Genomic DNA, 23081 nt, shown 5'->3' on the forward strand with positions numbered 1-23081 from the left:
AGTTGAAGTAAAGAGCTACTTAAAAAGAAATAAAAACACTAGAAGAAAATGGAAGTAAAAAGCTTTTAATATAATCTTGAGATAGGAAAGAATCTTTCATTGTCATAGCAAGAACCTTAAAGAATTAAATTTGTGTATGTTGGAAAATACAATTAACAAAAGTTAAAATGATAATTTGGGGTAAAGCTTTGTAACATGTGGCTAGACTAACATATAAAGATTGTTTCCAAAACAATAAGATGCTAGAAGCCCTTGGTACCACCTTTCCTTTCTCCCTTACTCAACAAGTATCTACTGAGCACCTAATATGTATTTGATCCTGGGATAGGCACTAGGTATACATTTTTCATGTCAGAACACATGGTCTGTGCCCTTCTAGAACTTAAAAATCTGATGAGAGATAGTAAACTGATAATTATGAGATGAAATTAATGAATTGAATGGAGTCTAATTATGTTGGGGGAGGGGATTTCTGTGAACAGATTAAGCATCTTTGAGGAGGTACCCTTTAAGGGAGATCTGAAGAAAGGCAAGGAGACAGTCTTGCTGAGCATTTGGGTAAAATCATTTCATGAAGAAGCGTTAACAGTTTCAAAGGCCTGATGGGAAGGAATTTTTGAGGGAACAGCAAGGAGGCTAGATGGCAAAAGCATATTGTATAAGGGGAAGACTGGCATGAGATGAGAGGTTGAACAGGTAGCCAGGGCCAGATTCTTTCATTCCATTCATCAGATGTTTATTGAGCACTAATGTGTGCAAAGTATTAGGGAAATAGCAGGGAACAAAACAAAATCCATGCCCTCTACGAGACAAAGCACTTGCCTTCATGATCCTTGCAGATAATGCAACAATTTTATTCAAAATACAAGAGAAGACCATTCTATTGTTTAATCAAAGGAGTGATAAAATCTGGTTAGCTTTTAAAATTTACTCTGGTTGTGTTGAGAATAAATGGGGGAGGAAGAGTCAAGAATGAACCAGGGGGCCGGCCCCGTGGCTTAGCGGTTAAGTGCATGCACTCTGCTGCTGGCAGCCTGGGTTCGGATCCTGGGCGCGCACCGACGCACCGCTTCTCTGGCCATGCTGAGGCCGCGTCCCACATACAGCAACTAGAAGGATGTGCAGCTATGACATACAACTATCTACTGGGGCTTTGGGGGAAAAAAAATAAATAAATAAAATCATTAAAAATAAAAAATGAACCAGGAAGTCTAGTAGAGAACCTAACAGCTCTGATCTACGTTAGGTGAATGGTGACTTGAAATGACTGTGGTACATTCTGTCACTAGTGTATCAACACCAGGGTATCTCTAGGTTTTGTTGTTCATTGGATTATTGTCCATCTTTTAAAAAATTGCTATTTCATCAATTCTAAGACTCACAGTTTTTCCCATTTAAACAATATGAAATTGAGTATTCTTACCCTTGATGGCATTGTATGATCTCTGGCAGCCAGGCAGCAGTCCTGCTAGATTTATTTGCCGGTACCTTCACAAATGTAGTCATAGCTGTTCATTGTGTTATCACTTCAGTTGAGGATGTGAGCATTGTTGGTATTTCTCATGTTAACTTTAATTGTTGTTCAGTATGTATTCAGTAATATTATGCTGTGAATCAGCACTGAAACAAAAAGTATGGAGAAAGTTATAAAAACACTTCAAAATAATATATAATTAAACTCTATGGTTAAATAAGTAAAAAAGAACTCTTGCAATCAGTATAAAATAAAAATTCTGAATGATAAAGCTTTGTGTCATCATTTATTTGGAGGCATTTGCCCCCTTTTTTTCCTAGCACATAAAACAATGGTGTGTCCTACAATCAGTGGCATCTGAGATTTGATGAAATACAGTAACATTAAAATGGCATTTGTATCCAGTAACATCTGGATTAGTTTTCCGTTTTGTTTCTGAACATGATTCTGTAGATAACAGGTAAATAATTCCCCCAAATAAAAGCCAAAGAAGAAAAAATAAAATTTAAATCAAGCATTGAATTTTCTGTTTGTATGGAAATTACGTTATGTGACTGCTTATTGTTAGATTTTGTATTGTTTACTATAGTACCGTTCCTTTATTGATAGAATAGTGAAGACCTCTATTGGAAAAATACTGAACTACAATCAAGACTTGGTTAGTGCATGGGGCTTGGGCGTATGGAGTTTTAGCAAGCTTTACAGGTGATTCTGTTATACACCAAAGTTTGGGGCCCGAATTTTGGTTCTCAGTCTCTTGGCAGAACATGCCTAGGTTGGCTATGGAATGTTGAGATCTGCAATCCATATGGCATACCAAGCATTGTCTGTAGGCCAAATAAATGATGTATTTCAGACCTGTATGTGCTCCTATTTTTTTAAAGTGTAGATGCTATTGTGATGAATATAATATAGATTTGTTTTAAAACATTATTACATGCATGCTAGTTTTTGTCTCTATAATATTTCAATCAACAAACCTTGTTAGTACAACAGCTATCATGTTAAGGTTTGCAGAAATGTTTGAGGTTAAAACTCCTAGTATTTGACTAGGTTCTAGGCTGGGAATTCTGACTCTAACTAGCATATCTGAGGAATACCTGTCTGTATCATTGGCAATTGTTTAAGGTATAAGCAGAGGAGAATGGAGGGAAAAAAAAGAAATAGAAAAAAATAGAAACAACAGCAAAGAATAGGAAAAATTAAAAAAGCTAAAAAAGGGTCCTTAGATAGTTTGCTCTTTTGTAGTGATTTTGGAAAACGAGAACAGTTGCATACCTTATTTATTCAGGTTATTTCCACCCCCACCACCACCACCCTTGCCTTTTTGTGTCATTTGTGCCCTATTTCCATTTTGACAAGAAGATAAGTTTTCTCAGAATAATGCCATTATTAGAGATGGTAAAGGGTTGAAGCACAGTGCTGTTTGACATTGGCTGAGTTAAGATACAGAAAAAGTAGTGAGGATTCTTTATGTTTACTCTTCCCTTTTCATTTCTGTGTCCTCTGTGTTGTGAGTACAGTAAACCCAGAACTTGTTTGGAGGATTGAATCTGTGAAGGGACTTCACAAGCAATCTGGAGCTTCTACCCTTGAACCAAGGGTGCTGGAGGCTAAAACGTGAAACTTGAAAAAAAGAAACCTCAGACCTAAGTACTACTTTTCAGTCACAAATACTCCTTTCTCTCAGTTGTAAGTAAAAGTTGACTTACTTTTAAAAAGAAAAAACTACTAAAGAGAGAAATATGAAATTTTATTCCTAACTTGTTTGTTTTCTAAGTTTAGTCATTATTTTTTAGTAAATTAATGACAGAAAATGAACATATTTTCTACTGTCTACAACAGTTGACAGTATAACAAGATCTAGATAATTCTACTTGTACTTTAATTTTTTTGAATGAAAATTTTCAGGCCCAGAGGAGTAAAATAAAGTGAGCAGATAGCTTATTCTACTTATTACATTTGTTTAGATAGCACATTCATTTCTGTTACCAGAGTCTCCTCTATTTATTAACAGTACATGAGTCAGAGGCTTGATGTGCTCTGTGGGAAGGGGGAGTTTATCAGCTCACTGACTGCAAGATGTGTTTGTAGTGAGCTTTAATGTGTAGCCCTCTGAATGGAAATTTGTTACTAGTGATAGGTTTTAAAATGTCTTAATAGGAAAACTTTATGCCTGTGAATGGTTTAAAATGCATCCTAGTTCCTTAGCAGAGAAGGATTTTTTTATTCAAATAAATTTCTGGTTTCTTCATGTTTTACTCACGTTTGCTGGGGTTTAAAGTGAAATTATAATAGTTTCACCTTAAAGCATTTGGAAATTTGCCTAATTTAGAACTAGGTAATGGGGAAGAGGTCAGATAAAATTAGTTCAGTATTTGAATAGTGAGGTATTTTCAAAGAAATGCAGTTTTAATTGTTTAAAGTAGATACAGAAATACCAAATGAAAAATGTAAAGTATAGGTTACAGGATTTTTATTAATAGATGAAGATTATTTACAATTAGCAGGATTCATTTTATTTTTGTTTATACATTTTAAAGTTTTACACTCATTTATTGAACAAATATTATTAAATATCTACTGAGTGCCCAGTTGATCCCCGTGTTTACAGTGTGGAGAACAGATTAAATGTGGACGAACTGGAGGCTGGGAGGAAGCTGATAAGTTTGTTGGTTTAATAGAGGTGAGAGATTATTATGGCCTGAACTCATGTGTTCAGATTTTGTCCTGGGTTAATGTGTTCTGGATTTTACTGTCTTCCTTATATGAAGTGTTTTGTCTTGCAGGGGTTAATTTAATTGTGGATTAACTTGATCCTTACAAGACTTGCTTTTAAACTGCTAGGGCTGGTCTAGGTAGCCTTCCCTCTTGGGCTCGATTTAGCTTTGCTCCTAAGGCTTGGCCTTTCTGGTGTCTCTACTAAATGCCTCTGATGTCCTCTCCACTTGGGCTGTTTGGAAGTTGAATTTTCCCAGCCCCGTGGGAGTTAAGGTAGTTGCTCAACTCATAGCTCTCAGGTGGTTGTTCTGTTCTCGGGTATCTGTTCTTTGTCTGATGTTTTGGAGTCTTGCCCTGTGCATGCACACTTGGTATTTGGCCAAAGACTCAAGGGGTCCGTGTGAGATTAGACACTGCTTCTTTTCGGGCTAGCATCCTTCTCTGTGTTATTCTGCTTTGCACATTTCCCCTGTCTTTAGGAGTCTTACCCATTGATCTGTCTTCTGAGCTCTGCATGACTGCTGTTTTCTGTTTGGGCTTCCTATTCCTGCATCACATACTAGATAGCAAGTCTGGGCCACAGCTTATTTGTTTCTCTTCTCTCAAGGTTCATAGTCCTATGCTGCTTGTTTTCCAATGTCTGAAAAGTTATTTCATGCATTTTGTCTAATTTTAAAATAGTTTATGACAGGAGGGGCAGTCTTCTATCTCTTATGGTGAGATCGTGTTGATCTTGTAGAGAGTGAGAAGTAAATGCGAAACTCACTGAAGGATTTAAAGCAGACTGGTGCCATGATTTGTTGATGCTTTGTCGAGATTACTCTGGTGCCCTCTTGAAAATGGACAAAGGAAATGGAAGGGAACTAACTAGAGGCTGTTTTAGTAACCTAGGCTTAAACTAGACTGGAAATGTAATGAAATGGATAAATTCAAGGAATATTTTGAAGATAGAACAATTAGGACCGGCTGTTGAATTGGTTGTGGAAAATGAAGATCTGGGAGGAATGAAAGGAGACACTCTGGTGTTTGGCTTGAGCCACAGGGAGGGAGGGGCCATTTAACAAGATGGAGAAGACTCATCTCTCATCAGATTCATCAGATGAGGGGTTAGATTAAGGAGGAGAGTGGGCTGGCCCCATGGCTTAGTGGTTAAGTGCGCGCGCTCCGCTGCTGGCGGCCTGGGTTTGGATCCCGGGCGCGCGCCGACGCACCGCTTCTCCGGCCACGCTGAGGCCACGTCCCACATATAGCAACTGGAAGGATGTGCAGCTAAGACATACAACTATCTACTGGGGCTTTGGGGGAAAAAATAAATAAATAAAATTATTAAAAAAAAAAAGATTAAGGAAGAGAAAATTAAGAATTTTGTTTTAGATAAAATAAATTTGAGTTACCTATTAGACATCTAAACAGAGATGTCAGATGGGCAGTTGGATATATGAGTCTTGAAATCAGAGCAGAGGGCAGGCCTGGAAATTAACCAGCATCTCAACTGAATTTTAAGCAGTGTAGTAGATTAGAGAGTTTAGATGAAAAAGAGAAAAGGGCTTAGGACTGATCACCTGGTGACTATAGTATTTGAGGGTCTAATTTAGAAGGAAAAACCTGCACAAGAAACAGAGAAGGAGCAGCTGGAGAGATAGAAAGAAAAACAGGAGAGTGTGGTGTCATAATAGTCAAGAGAAAACACGAATACAGGAGGGAGTGGGCCGTGCTTTGAATGCCTCTGAGAGTTCTAGCAAGATGAGGACAGAAATATGTCCAGATTTGGCAACCTGGAATTCATTGGTGATCTTGATGAGTTGTTTGAATGGAGAGGTAGAGAAAGAAGCTGCTTTCATGAGTAAAGGGATCTTGTATGTCTGAAATATTTTACAATTAATTAAATAGAAGAATGAATGGGAAATGAAGAAGATGAGATAGGTAGCTTGTATAGACTAGCAGACTTCAGGCTGAGGTATTTGTATATTTTGGAGTTCACAAAGACTTTCCAGGGATATGTGAGCAGCGTGCAGGGCAATTCCGGATTCTCAACTTCCATTTGTCCTCATTTCTTACGTTTTACATTTGGCTGAGTACATATCTGTGAGTTCTTCTATCTCTTCCCCGTTTACATTTGCACTTTGCCTACTGTTAAGTCCTACTTATTCTTCAGCTCTCAAGTATCCCTTGGGAAACTTTCCAAGATCTTTAGAGTTCCAAAGACAGGAATTTAGAAAATGTTTGTCTGTGGGTAAGATAGGGGAAACGGCAGAGAGAATAAGCGTTTAGAGCTGGGATAATTCTTTAATGGAAGCCAATTGAAAAATTTAAAGATATTCCTCCTTTAACTAGATGGTTAAAAAAAAAAAGTCAGCTACTAGATGGAGTTCAGAAAGGGTGTGGACTGACCACAGCTGTTAGGTTTAGAAACAAGGAAGTCCTTTATTTGGTATGGTAGAGAGAGTTGTCCAATAGAGAGGTGAAGATGGAAATTAGCTGATAATTTATTCATGTATTCACTCATTTCTTCATCCAACAAAAGAGGAATGGATGTTGAGGAGAAATAATTTTTTTTTTTTTTACTTTTTTGTGAGGAGGACTAGCCCTGAGCTAACATCCAATGCCAATCCTCCCCTTTTTTCTTGAGGAAGACTGGCTCTGGGCTAACATCCGTGCCCATCTTCCTCTACTTTATATGGGATGCCGCCACAGCATGGCTTAACAAGCGGTGTATCGGTGCGCGCCTGGGATCCGAACCTGCGAACCCCGGGCCGCTGCAGCAGAGTGCACGCACTTAACCGCTGCGCCACCGGGTGGACCCCAGAAATAATTTTTAATGATTGTTTACTTGTCACATAGTGTCTGAGGAATACAAAAGACAGTTTTTGCCCTTAAAGAGTTCACAATCTGGTATGTTAGAGTAGAAAATTATTCCAAATATAATGTTGTAGGTGGTTAAACGAGGGCTGTGTAGAAAGCTGTATGAGAAATAAGAGGAGGTGCATATAATTCAGCGCAGGAGTAAGAAGGGTTAAAAGATTCCCTCTTGGGGCCAGCCCGGTGGCACAAGCGGTTAAGTGCACACGCTCCGCTGCAGCGGCCCGGGGTTTGCCGGTTTGGATCCCGGGCGCGCACCAACGCACCGCTTGTCAAGCCATGCTGGGGCGGTGTCCCATATAAAGTGGAGGAAGATGGGCATGGATGTTAGCCCAGGGCCAGTCTTCTTCAGCAAAAAAAGAAGAGGATTGGCAAATGTTAGCTCAGGACCGGTCTTCCTTAGCAAAAAAGAGGAGGATTGGCAGATGTTAGCTCAGGGCCGATCTTCCTCACAAAAAAAAGAAAAAAGATTCTCTCTTTAGCTAAGTCTTGCAAGTTTGGTAACCATTCGTTATTCATTCATTCATTCATTCTTTAAATATCTATTAAGCACTTACCAGTGTAGCAGCTACTGTTCTAGGCACTTTGGATTCATCAATGAATGAAACAAAGGCCTTGTGGAGTGTATATTCTTGTAGAGGGAAAAAGAAAATAAATGGTACAGATAACAAATTATATAATATGTTAGAGGATAAGTGCTATAGGAGAAAGGAAAAGTAAAATAAGGACAAAAAAAAGGAGGGAAAGGACACGCGGGTTCTTTTTTGTCAGTTTTTTTTTTTTTTTTAATTGATGTTTTAATGGTTTCTAACATTGTGAAATTTTGGGTTGTACATTTTTGTTTGTCCATCACCCCATATATGACTCCCTTCACCCCTTGTGCCCACCCCCCACCCCCACTGCCCGGGTAACCACAGTCCAGTTTTCTCTGTCCATGTGTTGGTTTATATTCCACATATGAGTGAGATCATACAGTGTTTATCTTTCTCTTTCTGGCTTATTTCACTTAACATAATACGCTCCAGGCCCATCCATGTTGTTGCAAATGGGACGATTTTGTCTTTTTTTATGGCTGAGTAGTATTCCATTGTATATATATACCACATTTTCTTAATCCAGTCGTCAGTCGAGGGACACTTAGGTTGCTTCCACTTCTTGGCTATGGTGAATAATGCTGCAATGAACATAGGGGTGCATAAGCCTCTTTGGATTGTTGATTTCAGGTGCGTTGGATAGATTCCCAGTAGTGGGATGGCTGGATCATAGGGCATCTCTATTTTTAATTCTTTGAGGAATCTCCATACCGTTTTCCATAGAGGCTGCACCAATTTGCATTCCCACCAGCTGTGTATGAGGGTTCCTGTTTCTCCACATCCTGTCCAACATTTGTTGTTTTTTGTCTTGGTGATTATAGCCATTCTAACGGGCGTGAGGTGGTATCTTAGTGTTGTTTTGATTTGCATTTCCCTGATGATTAGTGATGTTGAGCATCTTTTCATGTGCCTATTGGCCATCTGTATATCTTCCTTGGAGAAGTGTCTGTTATTTCGTTGAGTGTTTTTATGATAGCTATTTTGAAATCTCTGTCATTTAGTTTATGGATTTCTGTGTCTTCGGGGTTGATTTCTGGGTGCTTGTCATTTTGTTTCTGGTCTGGTGATTTCATATATTTTTGCATTGTGGTTCCTGTGTTGGTTTTGATTTTCCTCATACTGGAAGTCTCTGGTTGCAATTTCCACCTGCCGCCACTGTCTGGTGGTAAAGGGCTGTGTAGTCTAAGCCCCCTGCGCTCTGCCCCAGTTTTTCTGCTACGATCCGCAGTTTTGTTTTGTTTTTGTTTTTTTTTCCCCACTGCGATCCACGGGTCCAGTCCAGTTTGTTCAGGTCTGCCTCGGATCGCTAGGTCTGGTCGAGCTGCAGACTCCGGGTTGCGGGGAGGGGGGAGCTCTCTCTTTTGCCCTCTGGGTCCCTGACGTGGGAGGCTTCTCGTTTGCCCCTCTTTATCTGCTCTCTGGGGTGCTCAGATGTTGATGGTAGCCCTGTGGCTCCTCTGAGCCCTCTGTGCGGGAGTTTCCCACTGGCTGAGAGAGCCCGAAGAGCTACAGTTTCCCGCCGAGGGCCGCCCCTCCCCCCTCTCTGGGAGCCGCGCCGACCGGGATCGCTGATCTGATGGGGAGGGAGAGGAGTTCTCCTTACCTCTCCCCACTTCCTCCAGGGGCCCAGCACGTTCCGCTCTCAGATGTGCGGCAGTGTGGATCCCTCCGCTCTAGGTTTTCACTGTCTGGGATTCCGTTGTTGGTCTCTGGCTGTTGCTTTTGTTGTATCTTGTGGGGGAAGAATTCACGGGAAAGCTTACTCCGCCATGATGCTGACGTCACTCTTCTTTTTTGTCAGTTTTAAGTTTTAAAATGGTGGGTTACACCGAGAACGTTAAACATTAATTTTTGATGAAAAATTTCAAACCTGCACAAAAGTAGTGAGAATAGTACGATGAATGTTGATATACTTATCACTCAGATACACCAGTTACCAAAATTGTGCCATACTTTGCTTCATGTATCTTTTTTTCCTTTTTGTTTTCTTCACAGAAGGTTTTAAAAGCAGATTCCTGACACAATGTAATTTATCTCTGTAGACTTCAATATGCATCCCTAAAACATGGATGTTTTCTTGCATAACCACAATGTGATTATCACTGCTCTAATAAACCTAATAATACAGAAGAGACATTAGCGCCAAGACTTGAAGGAGATGAAGTCTTTCCCCCACGAGCTGAGGAAAGAGAGTGTAGGCAACAGGAACATCTAGTGTAAAGGTCCTAAGGAACTGTAGAATGCCTAGCGTATTTGAGGAACAACAAGGAGTTCAGTGTGGCTAAAGCATAGTGACTGAGGGAATCGAGTGGTAAGAGATGAGATCCTGTAAGCTATGGAGAGGACTTTGGCTCTACTTTGAGTCAGATGGGGATCCATGACAGAATTTTGAGCAGAGGATCAAATTTATGTTTAAAAGCGTCATTCTGAGTGCTCTGTTGAAAATACACTGTAGGGGAGCAAGATAAAAGAGTGGAGAGCCTAACTAGGAGGTTATTGTTGGATTAAAAGGATATTTTCATTAGTGGCTCATTCAAAGTGGTAGTATTGGAGATGGCAAGAAGTGTTTGGATTTTTGATAGGTTTTGAAGATAGAGTTAACTGAATTTCCTGACTGATTGCCTGTGGCTTGAAAGAGAAAGGAGGGCATTAAGAAGACTCATAGGATTTTAACCTGAGTAACTGGGAGCATGGAGCAGGTTTTGGGGCACCACGAAGAGTTTAGTCTTGGGCGTGTAGAGTTTGAGGTGTTTGTTAAACGTACAAGAGGGATAGCTAGTTGCATATTTAAGATTGGAGTTAGGGAGAGAGGTAGCAGAAAGGTGGTGTGTACTAATAGTGATTTGCACCATAGTAGCAGCAGCCAGATGGGGAGTGTGGATGTTCAGAAATTACTGGTGTTGAAACTGTTGCCTGTTGATGATTTAGAGCTTTTGTCAGTTCATTGAGACTACTCTTTCAGGAAGAAGCAACTTAGTGAAGTTTGTAGTTCTATTTTCTTTTTCTCTCAAACTATTCTTCCTGGTCAGGCAAGAATGAGTAAATTAGGTGAAAAGTATAATTAAAGTATTATACATTATGGTTTAGCACTGTTCAGATGCAAAGTATTCATCTGTGTATTCTCTGGGGTCACTAGAGGCTGTCCCAGTGTTCTTTGGAAATACTGACTAACTCAGAGACATTCACAAAGTCTGTCAAGAAAATAGCCTGAGGTGGTCTGGTAACCTCAGGGTGATCCTTGAAGACCCTAATTGTAATATTACTATCATCCCCTCCTTCCTTCCTTATCATGAACTGAGTAAAATTTGGATAAAAAAATAGCTATGTTTTTCTGACATTTTCTATACATGAACTACTTAGGAAACTTGTTCAACAGTCTTATCTTCTTTTTCTTTTTACTTGTAGCCCCACTGGAGAAAGATTTTCATCATAGGTAGCTAGGTGGTTGTTACTCTGGGGGTGGATGCTCTGGAAAGGATGTTGTCAACACAAATGCTTTCAGTCACTTTGTGCAATACAGGCTGATTGTAGCTGCTTTTATTTCTTCTTTTAAAAAGGGAATATTTCTGATCCCCTTTTTGGATTGTTTGGAGTTCTGATTATATGTCTTGGAGTCGTGTGGAAGATTGACTCTAACGGTTTCAACTGTTGCAGTAGCTGGGGTCTGTGTGACTAATTTTAAATAACTAGGTGTTCAGAGATGGGGACCCTCCTATGCCTCCTTAGCCTGAATGCGGTCTGTGGGTTCCGTGATCCACAGGGAAAGGTTGGGGAGACAGAAAGGTATCAGAGTGTTTTGTAAGGCTGGGGTAATCATCTTTGCACACATCTACTCCCTCTTCGCTCCCCTCCTCTGCCTTCCCTTTTAAAAAAAATGAGAGTGAAAAGGAGGACATTTACTCTCTTTTTTGCTTCTCTTGTATAGGAGATGCATCGGAGATTTGAGAATGCTCCTGATTCTGCCAAAACAAAAGCTCTGCAAACTGTTATTGAAATGAAGGTGAGTGAGACTCTAATAAAGAATCTTATGAATCAGTTTACACTTTTAAGTGATCACACACTTTCATGTGTGAGTTTTAGAAAGTGGTATGTAATAATATTTCATTCATTTTGTAGGTTGAGAAGACATAGTAAGACCTAATGAAAATGACACTTCAAAAGAACTTCAGTTTCATTTCCTTTTAATTGTAGACCATAACTCAAAATTGGGCCGAAAAGGGTTGTCCAGAATTTCTTTTTTTTTTTTTTGTGAGGAGATCAGCCCTGTGCTAACATCTGCCAATCCTCCTCTTTTTTTGCTGAGGAAGACCTGCCCTGGGCTAACATCTGTGCCCACTTTATATGGGCGCCGCCACAGCATGGCTTGCCAAGCAGTGCGTCGGTGCACGCCTGGGATCCGAACCGGTGAACCCTGGGCCGCCGCAGCAGAGCATGCGCGCTTAACCACTTGCGCCACTGGCTGGCCCCCAGAATTTCTTTAAATCTGCTATGCTGAAACCTTTTGATCTCAGGACCCCTTTATTCTCTTAAAATGACAGGCTCATTTCATTCATTTTTAAGAAAATGTCTGCCAGATATCAAGTCTGAGTAGTCAGTTGTTCTTTTAAGTAAAAATAATACTCCAGGGCTTGCCCCATGGCTTTGCGGTTAAGTGCGCGCGCTCCGCTGCTGGTGACCCGGGTTCAGATCCCGGGCGCGCACCAAGGCACCACTTCTCCGGCCATGCTGAGGCCGAGTCCCACACACAGCAACTAGAAGGATGTGCAGCTATGACATACAACTATCTACTATGGCTTTGGGGGGAAAAAATAAATAAATAAAATCTTTAAAAATAATAATAATAATACTCCAGGGGGCCCGCCCCGTGGCGTAGTGGTTAAGTGCGAGCGCTCTGCTGCTGGCGGCCTGTGTTCAGAGCCTGGCGTGCACCGATGCACCGCTTGTCCGGCCATGCTGTGGCGGTGTCCTGTATAAAGTGAAGAAGATAGGCACAGATGTTAGCCCAGGGCCAGTCTTCCTCAGCAAAATGAGGAGGATTGGCATGGATGTTAGCTCAGGGCTGATCTTCCTCACAAAGAAGAAAAACTAATACTCCATGAAAAAAGTACCTAATTCAGCTTGCAGCTCAAAGAAGCACACAAATGCTATTCCTAGGAACAACCATCATACTTTAGTATATAGCAGGAGCCTAGCTCCTTCCCATTCCATCACACAGAATATTAAAAAGATATGTACTCAAGGATTGAGATTTATTAAAAGTAATAAAATAACCAAGGACATTCTTAAGTGAAGCAGTTTTTTAAAACTTTTCCTTCTTTTTGTGTTCTGCAAGTGCCCGACATTGAAGAATACAGTGACTTCTTGTACAGTTTGGTGCTATTGTGTGTTGTCCTAAGGCACTAGCAGTTTTGCCCACTGTTGCTTTTGTATCTTTAGTGCAAATGTTAACACAGTGGAAAAGGCAAATAAAGTCATAGCATTATTATGAAAATAGTTTTGACTATGCTGACTTCTTGAAAAGGGTCTAGGAGGGGACCCTCAGGGTTCCACGGACCATACTTTGAAAACCTCTACTTGAAGTTAGTGAACAGTTAGAAATCTTTAGGCTGTATGAAATGGTGATTGGTGCTTAAGATCTTGCCTTGTGAGTTAAGTTTCCTGGATTCAAAATCTGGCTTTACTTAACTATATGATATAGAGCAAGTTACCTAACCTCTCTATGCCTCAATTTCTTTATCAATAAATGATGACAATAATAGTACTTATCCCATGGTTTGTTTTGAGGTTTAAATTAGTTAAAACAAGTAAAACACTTTGAACAGGACCTGGCACATAGTAGAGCTTCAATCAGTGTTAGCTGCTGCTGCTATTATTATTTTTATTAACAACATATTCTTAAGCTAAAAGACTCTTATAGATAAGGACCTCTTTTCTCTCTCTTTAATTTCTTCATATCCCCTAAAAAGTTTGACACTGTGCATTTTGGGCCTTCATTTAATATTTGCTGATGTGACAAAAATATTTAGTTTTTGGTATATAAATAGTTTTATGTAAATAGATGCTTCTCAAATACAGTTATGAGAACTGTTCTCTTGGATGATTTCCTCTTAAAACTTTGTGTATATTGTGTACGTCTTTATTCTCAATCGGGAAAGGATTTACCAAACAAATTCCAAATTAGTGGATTCTGGGCTGTTTATAGTTAGACAATTAGTAGTCTTGAGCATAATCTTATAAAGAGCCTTTAGGAAGGTTTAATTGCATGTTCACATTTCCCACAACTGTATTGGTACATAATCTCTGTTGAAACCTGAGAATAAAACACATGAATGTACCTATGTTCACAAAATTATTTTACTCGCCTTTTGACAGAATGGGGAAGTGTAATGGTATTAATCGGCAGTGGATCTGTTTTAAGTTGTGTTAACTTTCAGCCATTCTGCTAAGAAGCAAGAGATTCTAGTGGCTCAGTGGGGTCTGGTGGATATTATGCTGAAATTACAACTGAAATAGTTGAGTTGCTGAGAGTCTGGCATGAGCTTGAGAGAATTATGTAGATCTAGAACGGTCTGTGGGGGAAATGAGAAAGGAAGATGACTGATAGACAGTAAAAGGGCCCCCCAGTCTTCAAGGTGATATAATTTCTTTTCTCTCTCCTCCTCTTTCTCCTCCTTTTCTTCTTCTTCCTCCTCTCTTTCCCTTCCTTCTCCATTCACTCACCTTCTTCCCTCTTTCCATCTTTTCCCTCTCTACCCTTCTTCCCCTCTGCTTCCTCCTCCCTTCTTCTCTGATTTTTTTTTTTTCTTTTTCCTTTAGCAGTGGAGGAGCAGGGAAGAATTACTGTACTGCTCTAGGGTTAGAGTTTTGCTGGGGAGATACAGCAGAATTGTTGGGATGCAAATGAATTGAGAGTGATAGTGAAAGAGTAGTTTGCGTGATCAGTCCAGGAATGTCACCTGGATAGGAAGGAAGACAGTTCAGAATGGAGTGACAGGTTGGGAGAAAATCTGAAAGTCAGAGAAGTGGAGATCTCTGTGAGGTTGAAGAACAGAGTGATGGTGTGACGGGCCTGGGAAGTGAGTCCTAGGTGATGATGGGATCCAGAGTATAGTCCTATAAACTGGATAGCTAAAATGGACTGGAGCATGAGGTCACTGGAATTAAAGACATCAAGGAATTTGGATATTGAAATCCTGGGATGATGGCAAGAACGGCATTTGGAGGGAATATTGATTGTGAGCCAGGTGCCAGACTTAAAATGGGCAAGAGTGATTGGAAAGTCCCTAGATGGCAGCAGTAAGGAGGGTAAAGTGAAAAGGAGTATGAGCTTTAAATAAAGGGGAACAGCAGAGAGGAATCAGGAGGATGCCCACTTTTTCCCTGCTCCTTTGTGGTGCTGGGGGATTAGTGACCTTCACCGGAGAGAGTTCAGGGGAATGATATCCTATGGGAAAGCCAGGTTTTACTTGGGGTAGGGAGACAACTTTTGAAAACAGTTGAGGATTTGGGAAATTTAACAAGGAGCAGAGAATTTCAGTAGGCTCAGTGGGCTTGATTGATTAATGATGGAAGACCTAAGGCTGGGGAAATACAGACTAGTAAGATGAAAAGGAATTTATTTACTTAGTTATTACACATTCTAGGAATAAGAAACCTCCTTGGATGGACTGTCCTCAAATAAACCCAGCCTGAGAACTGGTTGAGTTGGTGCTAGAACTAGTTGAGCATATTAGGCATTCATTTTGTCTCCTGATTTCAGAGAGTAGTCTGGCAGGTTCTTTTTTTGATTAGTTAGTGCCTACCTCATGGCTTTCAGAGCTGCAGTTATGCCCCCTTTCTGGGGAGTAGCTTTTCCTGGTGCATGATCTGGTCAAGAGCTGCATCTATCTGTGTTGGGGTTAGGGGAGAAGATGGATAATGTTTCTTGGCAAGGGCCTTGCAAGGGTTTTTGTAGAGGTAGAGGTTGTCTATGTGATGTGCAGAGCTGGAGTTCTTAGCTGGAGGCTGTTTTGTCTTGTGTGGAGCACCAGTGGTGCTAGAAATGCACTCTCTTTCTGCTGGCCCCTTTCATTACCACTCAGGCTGATGTCAGAGGTGAACCACATTTCACTTTCTTTCATTTGCAGTTAGTCACGTGCACATGCCTCGTATTTTAGTCATTCTTGAGGGACTACATCCTGATATTTCCAGGAAGATTTATAGTAATCTTAAAAGTGAATTTTAGGGGCTGGTCTGGCGGCATAGTGGTTAAGTTTACATGCTCCGCTTTGGTGGCCTGGGGTTCACAGGTTTGGATCCCGGGCACGGACCTATGCACCGCTCATTAAGCCATGCTGTGGCAGCATCCCACATACAAAATAGAGGAAGATGGGCACAGATCTTAGATCAGGGCTAATCTTCCTCAGCAAAAAGAGAAGGATTGGCGGTGGATGTTAGCTCAGAGCCACTCTTCCTCACATCAAAAACGTGAATTTTAGGTAGTGCAGCAGTGAATCAGATAGTGCAACTGAGGTAGTTTATTTATTCTTTATAGGCTGAGAGATTGCCTGAGACCCACTAATTTTAAACAAGTAAATCAAAATCTTGGTTTAGGTTTAGAATGTCTCTGATTGTATTAATTCAATACATTTAAGTTTGAACCAAACATAAGTTATATTGAATAGATTTGTAAAAGAAAATATTTGTTGTGATATTTTTAAAGGTAATGCAGTGCAAGACAGGGGAGTACATTCCTTTCCTCTCCCCTGAACCTAAAAATAACTAGTTGTAATTGTCTCATGATAGATCCTTTAACTTTTATCTTCATGCTCTAAGAATTATGATAGCAAGGAGTCAGTCAAGAAATCCTTGAGGTAAAGTGCAAAAGGAAGTCCATCTCAAAATTACTTCCTAAAGGAGTGGTTTCTCTAAAATTCGAAATAAAATGAAGCTCTTTATTTATGCTCTTTAGGGTCTTTATTTCTTAGATGAATAAGCATATGCAACTAAAGATATGAAAATATCCATTCTTTGTAGGAGTTTTTCTGTAATTGATGCCGTCTAAAGCAATCTTTCTGTAATTGATAACATCTAAAATAATCCAGGGGTAAACTAGATACTGTGATAAACAAAACCAAGAAATTGACTATAGAATGATGTTCTACTGGGAGTTGATAATTTGTGGTGGTGATTTACAAGGACAGTGATGTTTCTTTTTTGAATTATTATGAAATATTTCAAATGTATGGATAAGTATAGACAATAAGATTACTAATATGATAAATTGTAACTGTTAATATAATTATTCACCTCTTTGTTTTTGTGCAATGGGTTGTTATAAAATCTTTATTATTGTAAATATAGTTACACATATTATTGTATAAATCTTTGAAGCCCTCTTCTCCTTCTCCTCCCACCATTGGGGGCAGAAATAAACCTTTTAGGGGTCACCAAGTAAAATGATAAAATATAGCTAGAAAAGTTTTTACTGTTAATATTACAAAATTTTTCACTAGAAATTTGTGGACCACAGAGTGCAAAGAAACTTTAACCAGTTTTCCATTGCTTCTACTTCTTTAGTTAATTCTCTCAACTTAATGGAAAAGGTGTAGACTGGAGGAAGGGATAGAGGAAGAATCATATTATAGACATGAGTCCTCCTTCTCCCACCCAAATGACCATAAAGGATATAATTTGGAAGCAAGGCACCAATTGCTAGGCAGCAATTTTTCTGCATATGTGTTTATCTTTATTAAATTTAACATCTGTGAAGATCGAGTCAACTTCTCTGATTTTTTTGTGAATACTTTAATGTCTAAATCTTCCAATGTCCTCAGGATTCAAAAATTTCCTCTATGGAGCGTGGGCTCCGAGACTTGGAAGAGGAAATTCAGATGCTGAAATCAAATGGGGCTTTGAGTACTGAAGAACGGGAGGAAGAAATGAAGCAAATGGAGGTCTATCGGAGCCATTCTAAATTTATGAAAAATAAGGTAATGGTGTGTGATACTGTAATTTTTAAATGGGGTTTGAAAAATTGATGCATATTCCTACTTCCTTAGTGATGATGAACTTCACACTGTTTTATCAGACTTCAGGGAAGAATGCTTCTAACATAATTGTTTCAAATGGAACTTTCCCAGAATTAAAGGCAGAATTACTGATGTCATGTAGTTATTCGTGTTTTCACTTAAGAGAAAATTACCTGTATGAGGCTAAGTATTTATATAAAAGTTTAACATTTTATATCCATCAGTACTTCTGTGGTGGTTTAGTAGAATTACATCCAGGTGAGTTTTTCTCACTATATGAGACATCAAGTTCTCTACCTCTTGTGAAGTGTTTTAAAAGTCAAAACCCTAGGGGCCAGCCTGGTGGCTTAGTGAAGTTTGCGTACACCGCTTTGGCAACCCCAGGGTTTGCAGGTTCAGATCCTGGATGCGGACCTACACACTGCTCATCAAGCCATGCTGTGGGGGTGTCCCACATACAAAATAGAGGGAGACTGGCACAGATGTTAGCTCAGTGACAATCTTCCTCAAGCAAAAAGAGGAAGATTGGCGACAGATGTTAGCTCAGGGCCAATCTTCCTCACCAAAAAACAAAAAACAAAAAAAAAGTCAAAACTCTTAAGAGGCTGAACCCAGCACTGCCTCCCCCCTCTTTTTCTCCTGAAATGGCTTAAGTAAAATCATGTTTTCCCTTCAAATACAGTTCCATAAAGGAAAGCCCTTTGCTCTATCCCTTTGAGAAGATCCATTTGTATCAGGTTTATTGTTTCCCATGTGCCCTTCAGGTGTATGTACAGTAAGATAGATACCATTGAGACATATCAGTCTGTATTTATAAACTAGGTCACAGTATTCCTTCCTTAGATCCAAAGTCATTTAGTTTGATTCTATAAACTATTTAGGCAAATTGGAGGATTTAGTTTATTACAGTTATCAATTTATCAGGTTTGTTGTGGTTTAATTAAAAATCATCATTGTAATTATAAAATGTTAGCTAGAAAATAAGTATTCTCCCCAACCCTCATATCCCAATTGTATTAGTTCCACAGTTTCTCAGAAGTGAAAACTGTCAAGTTTCTCACTCTCTAGTTTCTGGCTTCTTGCTGTGGTAGCCGTACCTGGCACATAAGTCTGTAGAATATTCCTCTATTATTTTAAGAATCTGTTATCGATGATTGCTGCCAATTTCATGTTAATTTTAGAACTGAAAAATTCACATATTCAACTTTCTATTAGTTTGAATTTTTCACCCTAATTTGAGAACAAAATATACTACAATATAATCTCTGCTCCTATTTGCTGATTAGCACATTCCAGTCCATTTAAAAAACCCTGTGAAAATAGAGAAACCATCTGGGGTCCTTTGAAAAGGAAATTAGGGGAAGAGATTTGATTGTGTTATATAAGTTGTTATTATTTGCAGTTACTGCTCTGGCTTAAAAGCAGATAAGAAGAAGACCTAAGTTGACGCATAAGTAAAAAAGAATAACAATGTCGTGACAGGTAGAGCAACTGAAGGAGGAACTAAGTTCGAAAGAGGCTCAAGGGGAGGAGCTGAAAAAGAGAGCGGCTGGTCTTCAGGCTGAGGTCTTTGCCGTAAGATTTACTCTGTATGCAGTGATCCCACAGTGGGACCCTGCTGGCTCTGGTTTCTGGGTGACTTACACTGTCATTCTCTATGGTTGGCAGCTTTGCCCAATACTAGCACTAACCAGCCTGCTTTGCTCTTTAACCGACTCTTGTTCACCAGTTTGACCCATATGTCACTTTGTGTGCGGTGAGCCCTCATGTGTTCTGGAAGCCCTATACCTGGTTCTTTATGGTTGCTTTTGTCATTGTATGGATGGAACTTCAAAGCTTGTTTTTTCTCAGCTCCTTTTCTGTTACTAGATACTCGATTTATATGAATGGTAGTCTCTTTTTCTTCTTACGTACAAAAATATCCAAATGTTCTAGGTCCATCACCTAGTGTTTATTTGAATTGGAAATTCTTGAGTAAAATGCTTTACCTTCATATATGGGCATCATCTTTACATGCCCATTAGGTGATTTTGCTACAAATGTTACTTTGTTTAAAACAGATGTGTAGAAAGTGATTAGCTTATTTAGAATTATCTAGTAAATTAGAATTAGCATGAAACTTATTTGAAGTCTCTAAATATAGTTCAGTTTTCTGTCTAAAGAACTTAAAATTCTATTTCAAAATATAATAAAATAGTTAATAATAGAATAGCTAACACATGAGCACTTATAAACATTTTATAACTGACTAAGGTAGGTATGTTATCAACCCCAATTTATAGATGAGGAAGCTGAGGTAACAGAGTGGTGCTTGGGAAACACAGCTAGTAAGAGGCAGAGTTTGATTTTTACACAAGCAATCTGGTTCCAGAATCTGTGCTGGTAAGCTCTTCACTCTACTGCCCTATACTGGGCCGTGCACACATTTGTCACACAAGTGTCAGAAAAACTGCTTCTGAAAATAATTGTGAGATAAGACTGGAATGCAGCATTAAGAAAAAAAAAAAAAACTTGTGCTAATTTGGTATGTTTGCTATTTATGGACCACTTTATAGTATAGATAGAAAAGTGAAATATTTTTTCTGAAAGGGTCTAATTTGTTTTATGGTGATCATGTATTATCTAGAGAAGTTGATCTATAACTTCTTTTTTTTTTTCCTCAGCTACTATTATTCATTTCTCTTTGTGTCAAACAGGCTAAGCGCACTCCATACATTATTTTAATATCTAAATAGTACAGTGGCACTGATTTACTTTCTCCATATTACTGATTAGGAAACCAAGGCTTAGAGAGGTAATTACTCAAAGACACACTCATCCTCATGTGTGATTGGCTGCAAAGCCTTGTGCTCCTAACTTTTAAGGAAAATTTGTGCTTCTAAACTCTGCTTTCCATTTAGAGTATTTTCTTCTCTTTCTCAATCTTTATGGTCAATACAGCATTATTTGAAGATTACTTAATAAAGCAGATGATGAGGAAACTGAGATTTTATATTTATTTTTGATCACATGATTAGAGGTAGCTGGAAATTTGAGTTATCTTTAAGCCCTAGATCTCTAGCTGAGGAAATGATAACACTTTGAACGTTTCTCCTGAATATTCATTCATACAACAAATGTGTTTTTAGTGTGTTCTGTATGTTAGGAATAGAATAATACTAATATGTGTGTTTTGTTAGTAAAGGGATGTCATGAAAGATGCTACACCATTACAGTGTGTGGTAACTCCTGGGTACATATCTATATTACAGATGAAAATAGCTGCCATTTACGATTATCTTCCACTGGTGTTCTTAGTATCCTCAAGTACATTGCATATAATAAGCACACATAAATATTTGTTGAATGAATGAATAACTATCTGTAAATAGAGATTTAATGCATATGAGAAAAATGCTTGTCTTCTTGCTGAAATAGAAGAGTAAATTAGAAATTTATTTTTAGTGCTCTTTAGTCTAATTTTAATTAAGTAAAATTTATTTCATACTTTCTCATGGGAAATTATTCTCAAAAGCTTTGTCTCTTATACCTAAGATTATTACAATTAAAATACTTTAGATACATTCAATTAAAAAAAAGTGCTTTTCATTTTGTCAGTGATACTGAAATTATTGACTTCTTGTCACGTTTGTGCTTCTAATGATTAGTCTGTCTTTTAGTGCACAGCTACCTTGCTAGGCAGTAGACATAATGTAAAAGCAGGTCTGACTTCTGTTATTTTGGCTTACCTTTAGAATAAAAGACTATTTTAAGAATTCTTAGAAACACAGTAGAAGTATAAAGGAGATGTTTGAAATAAAATGTTTTCTAAGTTAAGATGAGAGAAATTTATGGGAGAATGAATGGTACCTGTTGATTTATGGATTACTCTGTCATAGTAATTCAAATTAAAATTACACATGTAGATTCCTACAGAATGAAATTTTATACATTCTTTGTTTAGGTCAAATAACTTTTATCCATTTAGTTGGTATGGCATGACATGACTTTAAGAAAAAACTTAATGAAAAAAAATACAGTAGCACTAGCTTTTGAATTTAAATTTAGATAGCAATACTAGGAGGTTCCTTTTTTTCCTTCTTTATTACATCTACACTAATCCTGCTTTATATTCTGAAGAGGCCTGACTTAATAAAATGAAAACTGTTTTATCAGCACAGTGGTTTTCAGATGCTTACTGCTATCTCATAGACATCTAATTGAATTGGGATTTTTCTCTCCATTCCTTTTCTAAAGGATTTAAAAAAATGTTTAGGAGACACAATAAATGAAAATTTATAGGAAATTTCTCTATTAGTTGAATAAGCTTTGTTTTTTGGGGGGAAGGGGTGGTAATCCAAGATTAGATGATGCGAAAAGATGAATTATATCCTGTCATAAAATTAATACTGCCTTTAATTTCATATCTCATGACTCAGATCTGTCAAAAATCCAGATCAGGGGTGGTTGTGTCATTTCTTTTTTCCTTACAGCATTTTATTTTCTTCCAGATTGGCCAGGTGAAGCAGGAGCTGTCCAGAAAGGACACAGAACTACTAGCCCTACAGACAAAGCTAGAAACACTCACGAACCAGTTCTCAGACAGCAAGCAACACATTGAAGTGCTGAAGGAGTCCTTGACTGCTAAGGAGCAAAGGGCTGCCATCCTACAGACCGAGGTAAGAAGAATTCTCAGATTTGCAGGGAGTTGATTCCTTGACACCTTTTCATATGTATTATTACCTATGCTGTATTAGTTCTGTTTAGATTTGGGAGATAAGAATAATGTTATGGTTAATTCTTGAACAATGTGATTCAGTTATTGTATTAAAATATAATCATCTTGTTTCTGTTGATCTTGGATCTAACAAATTAATTAAAGCTGGTGCAGTTTATATATGTTTTTAATACTTTGGACTATCACTTAGTCTCTACTTCTAAATATACTTTAACATTATGAAATGAAAAGATATTTAGTTGTAAAAAAGAAATCTAAATAAAGCTTTTGTGCCCACCCATCATAAAACTTGCAGTCATGAATGGCATTGAGCTTGTTACCCTGTGTTTGGATTATGAAGTGTTCTTAATTTTTGATATTGTTAGTAGTAGTAGTAGAATAGTAGGCATACTATGAAATCTAGAAATGTTCTAGATCTCGTTTTGAACTACAGATCATTAGACAATGTACCTTCACATCCTTTTTGAAAATAAAGTTAGTGTTTTTAAAATCTTAGAAGATTATCTAGTCTGTCAGCCTTAATTTCAGGTAGGAATACACTAAATAATTCAGACAGATGAGAATCTATCATATTTGCTATGAAACAGAATTGATGATGCTATTTGGATTTACTGTCTTAATGCAAACATTTTTTAAAGATTTCAATGAAGTAGAGAATTTAGTTAGGAATAGGTAAGTAGTTCTGCTTCATCTAAGAAAAATAAAGC

The 23081-nt window shown here is 38.4% G+C and overlaps 1 protein-coding gene across 14 annotated transcripts in view; it reads left to right on the forward strand.

Annotated features, from left to right (window-relative positions):
* The window catches only part of ERC1 (ELKS/RAB6-interacting/CAST family member 1), a 544778-nt gene that overhangs the window by 103661 nt on the left and 418036 nt on the right, over positions 1 to 23081 (forward strand). For 11 of the 14 annotated variants that reach the window (XM_058559107.1, XM_058559106.1, XM_058559105.1 and 8 more), the window contains 4 exons: positions 11573 to 11647; positions 17463 to 17618; positions 19140 to 19223; positions 22148 to 22315. In XM_058559107.1, coding sequence (XP_058415090.1) covers positions 11573 to 11647; positions 17463 to 17618; positions 19140 to 19223; positions 22148 to 22315 — 483 coding nt within the window. The remainder of the gene's footprint in view (positions 1 to 11572; positions 11648 to 17462; positions 17619 to 19139; positions 19224 to 22147; positions 22316 to 23081) is intronic. The other 3 variants (XM_058559108.1, XM_058559118.1, XM_058559119.1) reach the window with 1 other exon arrangement.

Source organism: Diceros bicornis, chromosome 17, assembly GCF_020826845.1.
Source record: "Diceros bicornis minor isolate mBicDic1 chromosome 17, mDicBic1.mat.cur, whole genome shotgun sequence".
NCBI classification, from domain to species: Eukaryota; Metazoa; Chordata; class Mammalia; order Perissodactyla; family Rhinocerotidae; genus Diceros; species Diceros bicornis.